This window comes from Mya arenaria, chromosome 2, assembly GCF_026914265.1.
Source record: "Mya arenaria isolate MELC-2E11 chromosome 2, ASM2691426v1".
NCBI classification, from domain to species: Eukaryota; Metazoa; Mollusca; class Bivalvia; order Myida; family Myidae; genus Mya; species Mya arenaria.
Window position 1 is genome coordinate 28,661,623 of NC_069123.1, and position 9,475 is coordinate 28,671,097.

A 9,475-nucleotide genomic window follows, 5' to 3' on the forward strand; every position below is an offset into this window, starting at 1 on the left:
TCAATTCCAAAGGGCATAAACCAGTCATGCATGGGTGGCTCTGGCTGGTTTTCGAAAGGAACCGTGATAAGTCAATATCTATTATTAACTACTGTATAACATCGGATAACAAATGGCTCCTCAATCATAGCAATTTAGTCACTTTCAAGGGCAATAACCCAATTATGCATCGGCAGATATGGCTGGTTTTGGAACCGGGGTCTCATCAATACTTCACTACTGTCTAAGTTTGGTGACGAGCGGATAAGAAATATAGGCTCTTTTGTGTTCACAAGCTGTATTATAACATTTTTGACAAATTTAACTCGGAGTCATAGTCCAGTCATGCATGGACGGCTCTGGCTGGTTTATGAAAGGAACCGAGCTGTCAAGGATTTCTAACTACTGAGGTACAATCAAAACAGAAGACTTGATCGTGCTTATAAGTAATTGTTTATGGACGAATCGACAACGGGCACAACACCATTACATACGCTCTTTTGGCCTTTGGTCACTAGAGCAAAAACACATGCAAAAAACAAAACATCGAAATGTCACTCAATTCGAGTCAATGGGAAAAAATAAGAAAATTGTGAAACTGAAACATTTTTTGTTGGAGGGCAGAATGCAGCATACATTAATTAACATGCCTATAGATGTGTCTGAAATAATATTAATGAAAGATATAATTAATTATTATAATATGTAATTAACTTAAAATTTATGTATTTTTATTGTAACCTTTATACATTTAAATCCAAATGCAATGTGTTTTTTTGCACAAAGTTATGTTTTTTAGTGTATTATGTATAAAGGCAACTACAATTTTCGGATATTTAATAGGTTTAATAGTCTTAACATATTGAACATCTCGAGTACTGATGATAACATTTTCCAAAAATATACATGAACATATTTATCTTTTGAGTCATTGGATAAACCAATGGTTCATTATAGTTGAGGTTGTAATTCGTTGAATTGATATCCCCTGTCTGATAAGGCAAAGTACATGGAACGGAAATAAAAAGTTGATGAAATATTCTTATCGAAACATGTCATAGAGCTGCAGAGAGACATACTAATATGAAAGTTGGATATGAATTTGAGTTTGTTTGCAAACATTAGAAATGAAAGTGTGTTGTTAGTAGAGTAGCATTTGTACTAGTTTCCCATGAACTTAAATGAACCACTTAATACAAAAAAATGGATATGGACAGCCAAAAAATTGTAAAGATGAAACTGGCAAATGGTCAGACAATTCCCCCCCCCCCAAAACCTTCAGTTGAGCAGGGGATAACATCATGGCTAAAAATTGACCATAAATATTACCTTAGTGTTTTCTTTAATTTAACCTTGTGACATAGTTGTCCAATATTTCAGCCAGACAAACACTGATAAAATCCAAAAGGTTGGACGAGACATATTCCAACTAGAATATAGCCTCTTAAAGGCCTCGTTTAAGCCGTCTATAAGTGACCCCCTCCCACAAAAAACAAAACAAAAAACGTGTATTTGTACACAACCTCTGTTAATTGATCTAAATCTTATTGCCTAATTGTCTTATCAGATCGCCAATCTGAGTAACCTGCTGTGCAGTTTTGGAAGTTTGATTATAAAAATGGACCCTAAATGACCCTGAGCCAATAAACAAATACAAAGGAAATTGGCCCCTACTGTGACACCAGTGCAATTAGCAGGATATGCAGAGCAGGGGATTATCATGCCACACATTCCTTAAACTAGGCCTTCAAGTGTTCACAAGGAATTTCTAAAAATTGACCTAGTATCGTATTTTTTGACACCACATGACCTAGTGTTCAAGTATTAAATCAAAGAAAACATCCTACTTAAGTTTAATGAATATTGGATCAAATATCATGTCTCTAAGAGTGTGTTCAAATATATGACCTAGTGACCTAGTTTTTGACCCCATGTGATCCACTTTTACTAGCGGTCAAGATACATGTATCATCAAGTGGAACATTCTGATCAATCCCTACCAAGAAAAAGTTCCAAGAAAAACTGTGATAGATGGACATAATAGCGGAAAGACGGATGGACAAACAACACTTAAACAATTTCCCGATCCTAAAGCCTTCTGTTCGACTGGGGATAATATATAACTGCATCCTAAAAGTTCCTAGAATAGAAACTTTATGAATCAACATGAGCAAATCAATTTTCGCAATTGAATAAAAAAAAAAAAAAAAAAAAAAAAAATGTATTTTTTAATATAACACTCAAAACAACTATTTTAGATTTTTTGAAAAGTGTAAATGTTCAGGATTGCACAATTACTGGTGCTTTATCCTTAAACATTTGTGAGTTTATTTGCTTTTGTGACATCATTATATCACAAACCATGTGTTATGAACTTTCAAAATATGACATTTAAACTTTCACAATGCAATCTATAAAAGTTCAATACTTTTACAACTTCCAAACTGAAGGCATATAAGTGAAACATATTTTAACCTGATGTCTAAAATTTTAACTTTAAAATCACAAGTTTAACAAGAGCTGTCACAGAGACAGCGCGCTCGACAATTCCGCCTCTTTTCAGTGTAAGGATTGGAAAGATTTGGCGAAACATGCATGGATCACTGTTAGATTAGGTTCCAATGCAATACATGATGTGCTGACATTAATGTGGTAACATGCAAAATTTTAACCAGAATTTCTGAGTCTAATAATAAAGGGCCATTATTTGCAAAATACTGTAACCTAACTCAATGCAATACATCAAGTAGTTACTGAGATGTGTGCTAACATGCAAGACCGTAACCAGAATTTCTAAGTCGCATAATAAAGGGGCAAAAATTATATAATATGAAAGATAGAGTTATCTTACTTGATTCAATAAGGTTTAATGGTTGGGAGCCTGTGAGTGAAGTTTCAATACAATACATGATATATATCTGCTGAGATATTGACTTAAATGTGGTGACATGCAAAACCTTAACCAGAATTTCTATGTTGAATAAAAAAGGGGCCATTATTTGAATATAATTCAAACTAGAGTTATCTAACTCAGTTAATTAAGCAGGTCGGATGGTTGAGTACCATTGTATAAAGATTTTAACCTATGTGTGCTTGCACACAAAACCTTAACCAAGGTGTGATGCTGACGCCAAGGCCAGGGTGAGTAGTATAGCTCTCCTTATTCTTCGAATAGTCAAGCTAAAACCTAATTCCCTGAGTTTGTACAGATGATTACCAGTATAATTTAATCAGAATAGCACAGGCATGTACCCTTATTATAATAATAACACAACTTGTGATAATCAAACTTTCTCACATCAGAGTGAGATACTTTCGAAATAAGTGTTTTTGAGGTTAATACTTCCGATTCTAAAATCTAATCAATGAAAGCCCTTGGCATAAAAAATTTACATGTACATAAAGGTCAATGAAATTAAATGAATCAATCATTCTTTCTCTTGCTTCACGACAATAATATTATTTTCCCAATCTTTGACATAACCATTTGAAATCTCCAAATTTGGTTGACAAGGATTTTCTTCGCAAAGTGGATGTAAAAAGCTGTGAGAATTGCCCCTAACAATCTCAATTTCAGTTGAGTTTTTAGTCTGAGACAAGTTTTCAATTTGAGATTCGTGCTTAATTTGAACAAAATTTCTGAGTTGTGATGAATTTCCAATAGAAGATAAAGTGTTTAACTTCCCAATCTCAGACAAATTCCCAATTTGAGATGAACACTCATTTTGAGACAAATTTCCATTTTGAGACAAAGTCTGAATTTGAGATGAACTGCCAGCTCTAGATGGTCGTTTTCTAGGTGGTCTATCTCTCTGGACACATTTCTGCATACTCTTGATCTCGCCCTTTAAAGTGGCATTCTCTCTCCGGAGATCATCATTCATTAAAATTTGCTTCGCTAGTTGCTGTTGTAATCTCTTGTTAATTTCTGTCAAAGCTTGGAATTCCAGAGATGGTGTATTGTCTGCAATAAGAAGTATAGAAATGGTATCAACGTTAGTTAAAACTTATTAACAATATATAAAACAAGCTATTACAATATATCCTAATCAAGCTCATTGGCAAGATTGTCATTATATGCCATTAAAGCTGCACTCTCACAGATTTTGACAACTTCTTCATTTTTTGTCTTAAAATGAGCCATTTTTGCATTGCCAACCAGTAAAAAAACTGCAGACAATGGATCAAATCTTAGTTGTTATATTAACATGCGAAAATTGATGTTTTATGCCAATAACTCACTTTTCGTAAAGCAATTTAGTAAGGCTTTTAGCAACAAAACTTCAATTTTCAAATGTAATCATTAAAAACTGCGATCTGATGTTTTGTGATCAGTCTTATATCACTGATTTCCAGATATTTATGCAAAGATTGGTTCTTTTCAACACGAAAAAAAAAAAAAAGTTGTCCTAACTGTCAGTCTGTGAGAATCACTCCAGTGAGTTGATTGATAGAATATGTGTCATTCATTAAAAAGATGAACATCAATAATTAACTTTACATTTCATAAAGTTTGTTAAAAGACACCAACATTGAACAAATTAGATTTTTTAGAACAATATCTTAATCTTCTTTTGTGAGAAAACACCTTAATAGCCATTGGAAATTTTTTGAAATAAACAATTTAATTTCTTAATCAATAGCGCCAAAGCCACCAATTGTCGCAAAATGCACCCGTCCTACTTTTAGGAAACCAAGTTTGGTGATAACTGGTTGTGAGTCAAATTAAGAGAGCGGACCCTGGTAAAACAGTGGTTAGCCAATTCAAGGGACATTACTCTTAAGTGACTATTATAATTAAAATTATGAAAATTCTAACTTAAATTAAACACTCACCTTTTGGTTTCTCTTCATTATTTGACTTGGAGGTGGTTTCAACAGACTGAGGATTTGGCGGATTTACTGGCAACATCATAGGTCCTGATCCAGCAGGCTTTGTGCTGTCATCTGAAGCTGGACACTGACTTGTATTCACGTTTGACTCATTCCTGCAAAATGGTATTAACAGTTTCCATACAAATCTTTCAAATAATAAACACAAAATTTAAAGGCTTATAAATAATAACTATTCAATTTAAAGTGATACTCTTACTTAAAATAAATACATAACACATGTATAACAAATATAAGTTTTGAGTGATAAAACTTTAACTACTTACTAAATAATGCATTTATGGAAAATATTAATTACTGATAACAAGTTAACAAGATTGTAACCATGTATTTAATAGCTAAAAACACACAAATATTAAATGACTGCTGGTTCCTTAAAGCTTTACAGTGATCAACTATTGTGTCATAAGGTAGAAATACCGTGTTTTCTGCAACTTTCTTTTAAATTACACACGGTATCCTTCATTAGAACCATTTTTTTTCGATATTTATTCATCCTTTTTGGTATCAATTGTGGTACTGCTTATTTGGGAGGGAGTGTCTTTAACCTTCTCACGCTCTTGACTGCTATATCTCAATTTCTTACATTTTTTATAATGAGCTCTCTCATATATATCTTTCTGTGTTAGATGGAAATATTCTGCTATTTATCAAGCAAAATTTCACTTACCCAGGATCCTGGTCACGAAGAACTTTTCTTTTGGCTTTAGGTACTGGCGGTGTTGCATTGCGCTGCTTTGGTGGTGGTCTTTTAGGAGCTATCTTTACAAATCCTGTGGCTATGGCTGGCAAAGGGTCTGGAAATTTCTCAGTTGGCTTTCCCTCAGGAAAATGCTGCAGTAAAAACAGAGGCATTCAAAAACTTGAAGATAATCTTTTAACAAAGATATCTTTAGTGCACCATTTCAAATCATGTTGGCAGTGCTACATGTAGATTGAATACAGAAGAAAAGCCACTGTAGGCTGTCAAATGCTCAATTTCAATGAAATCTGTTTTAGTGTAACTGTGACTGTAATTTAATTTTAAATATGTACATCTACATTTAATAGTATATATATTATATGGTCACAGAATGATTGCATTTTGTTACTCAGGGAAGTTGAGGGAAGTTTAGAAGTATATTACTCCCTAGAAATGGGTTAAGAAATGGGTTAAAACTTCCAAAATTGATTCCTTAGAAGTAGAAAAACTTACATAATTTTGAAGAAAACTTCCAAAGATGACAGCTTGGAAGTTCAAAATATCAAAACCCTGTGTCAATATTAGTTTTATGGTCACAATTTCAATTGACTGTTTAAGTGAACTGAATTACAAGTCTGAGAATTTGGCATGTGAAAGTTGCAAATTATTTGATATTTGAATATACAACATGTAGTTAAAAAAAGTGGAAAAAGATATTGTATTTGGGAGCCTTAAACTTACATATTTCAGTGAAAAACTTCCAAAATTGATGGACAGGAAGTTCATACTTCCAGTTTCAAATGAGTCAGGGTAAAGGGCTTGGTTCACGAAAGTACATGAATGGCACCGGTTTTCACCATATTGTAAATTTCCCATCCCAGCATCATTTTCACTGTTTTTACAAAGAATAATTATCATGTGTTCTTGCTATATATATATTTTTTTTAAATATTGTGTTTTTGCGTTAATAATTTCAGCCTAAAGAAACCATACTTTTACCAAAATGGTCGTTTTTGTGCCGTGTTTGTGCCGTGTTTGTGCCGTTTTTTTAGATTTTGAATGTGGCGGCATTTCTCACCAGTCATACAGCTATGTTGTAAATGACATGAAATATTATCACTTTATCTGAAGTAACAATTTATAATATATCAATGCAAAATATCAATATAAAATTACATATTTGATTAATTTAACATATATAAAGAATGATTTTACTGCAATTGTATCCATGGTAACATCCTAATTCTTAATTGAATTAAGTACAGAAATCAGGTATATAACAATTTTTTTTATTTATGTTGCAATAATGCTTTAGAAGTAAAATATATCATCATTCATGTTCAGGGTATTGTCATTTATATATTTTAACTGGAAAATACCCCTTGATTGATATGTTGCCATGGCAACCAAAATGTTGATAGAATCATCATATTACATTTCATTCTTTAACTGCCATTGGTTGTTCTACCAAAATTCACGGGAATCAAGCACATTACAGATGGGGCCATTTTTTACCTTTCGTGAACCAAGCCCTTTTATTAAAGATTTTCAATGAGAGAATTTCTCTCATTTGCCCAAAACTGGTGAGATATTTTAATATCAGCAAGATTTTTAATAAGAAATGGAGAGCATTTTCTGACATGAAAATTTTGTGAGGTTTTAAGAACGCTTCCCCTATTAAAGTCGCTTATTAAATGCAGATTGAAACCAGTGTAAAAAAAATTATGAGAAAAAAAAACGCTTTTAAACATGTGCATAGACAAATTTGATAAGGCACAGGCAGATCATAGTCGACAGCAACACCGTAATTAATAAACAACAAGATGGGTCATAGGCGGCAACGACTCTGACTTACGATAAAGAATAAAAGCAAAAAAGCACAAACTGAAAACAAGCAAAAGAATCGGTCACATTTATGTATTTTCAATGTAATTTAGACAATATTTATGCAAGAATATCGCAAAAGTAGCTTTCTAAAATTATCCCTGGTTAGTGTCATTCTTCAGCGTTTATTACAGGAGGCCAAATACTTTGTTATGTGAATATTTCGTTATAAGGTGCAATATTTTTGAAAATCTTGATCAATTATCACAGACTAACTCACCAAAGCAAATGATCAATTTTGAACAATATTTAATCATTGTTTACTTTGTGTCACATTAAATTTAATTAAACTTTGTAAAGCCACATATATACAAAAAACGACAACTTTAAGGTCACCATTGAGGTAGTGACAAAGGCTAGCTATAATAATAAGCATTTAGGGATACTTTTATGTATTATTTTGACATTTCTTATATACCCGTGTCTCGAGACTGCCATAGTCATTAAAACGTCAAAAGACTCGTTGACGGCCAATAATGCACCAGTCAATTGTAACCACGCCCCCCCCCCCCCCCCCCAAGGTCCAGGGAATAGAGGGGGCTTTGACTTTCGGTCTAGCCAACTCTTGGTAAAATCCCCGCCCTGATGTTACAAACTGCTGGTAAAATCCCCACCAAATGCCCCCGCACCCCAGGGACCCTGGCCTAGGTAAGGCCCATCCCCCGTTGTTTTTTTTGCGTGAGGACAAAACCACCGCATTCACCCTGGAAGGTAAAAACACGGCATTATTTCCTGGCTATCCCCGGTATATCCCCGGACATAGCGGGCCGTGGTTACAATTAACTCAAGCATTAGGTTGACTACGGCAAAGGCCTGCATCACCCATAGATTTGCCAGAAAAAAGTAAGAAGACTCCTGTCAAATGTTGAGTATGATCTATAATTTAAGAATAGTAACCTTAGTGCAAACATATAAGTGATAGTTTCCATTAACATATTCGGGATTCAGCTGGTCTTGTGGTCTTCCGCAGGCCATAATCCATCGTAGACACTTGTTCAAATTTCTTTTAGGTTTTGGAAACGGAAGAAACTCGACTCCTTCACCTAACCGCTCGGGATAACGACTGTCGGACTTACACAGTCCCCACGCACAACGTTTTACCATATTTCCTATTTTATAAACGGTGACATTTGTTAAAAATAAGAGGGGAAACACAAAAGATTTAAAACAGCACGATTATTTGTTTGTCTAAGGAAAATGGTGGAGATTTATTATTAGACAAATCGTCCCAAAGTCAAACTTATCCACTTTAGGTCTTATTTGAAGTCGTGCTGGATGTAGTAGGATTGGTTATTGTTCCCAGGCTGGTGTAAGACAAACAATTGATTGACCACATATTTAATATCCAATATTGATTAACAATATAAACAGAAAATACCAACTTATTCCAGTATTTTACACTTCATATTTAACATGGGTGTCAATTTTTTTTTCCCAAAGTCAACGTTGTTGAAGTGTGGAACCCTTTGCCTCAATTGCAGCTACACACCAGCGTCTTATACTTCTTGTTAGTGTTTCTATATTATGTGGTGCTCTCGACAATTCCTCGTGCAAAGCCCCGTGCAAAGCCCCGCTCAAAGTCCACCACGGTGTTGACGTCATCTCTGCCACGTACTTTACGTCATATAAGGCCCCGCATATATATGCTTGATCAGTGAGAAATCAAGTGATTTTGTAGGCATCAATGTTATGTCCTGCCATTTTGAAACCTTCTGTGTGTAACATGCAGTGCAGAGTGGCAATGCTCTGATTTAAAACGTCAGCATGAAGCTAGGTTGGCTATGAACAGTTCAATGACGGGAACAATGGTTTCATCACACCATTTAAAATACAATTAACGTACTGTTTTAAGATCTGTTTTCCTACTGTATGAACTCCCGCCCATTATCATAACACTTCAACCCTTTCTTCTCCATACAAGAATCCTGCCATCTGTCCCTTGTAGTTAAACTTCGATTGATATGCGTAGACGATCCGGTTCCAATGCCTTCTATTCTAACCTACATGTTGGCGAGCCCAGTTTAGACGTGCTGCACG

At 34.4% G+C, this 9,475-nt stretch overlaps 1 protein-coding gene across 1 annotated transcript; it reads right to left on the reverse strand.

The window, feature by feature from the left end:
* Window positions 1-799: 799 nt before the first annotated feature.
* On the reverse strand, window positions 800-8,631 carry LOC128246512 (uncharacterized). Its single transcript, XM_052964743.1, has 4 exons — window positions 8,336-8,631; window positions 5,543-5,706; window positions 4,816-4,967; window positions 800-3,943 (listed from the first exon to the last, which is right to left on the reverse strand). Exons 1-4 carry the CDS (start codon window positions 8,540-8,542, stop codon window positions 3,408-3,410), a joined length of 1,059 nt encoding a protein of 352 aa, XP_052820703.1. The 5' UTR covers window positions 8,543-8,631; the 3' UTR covers window positions 800-3,407.
* Window positions 8,632-9,475: the final 844 nt, after the last annotated feature.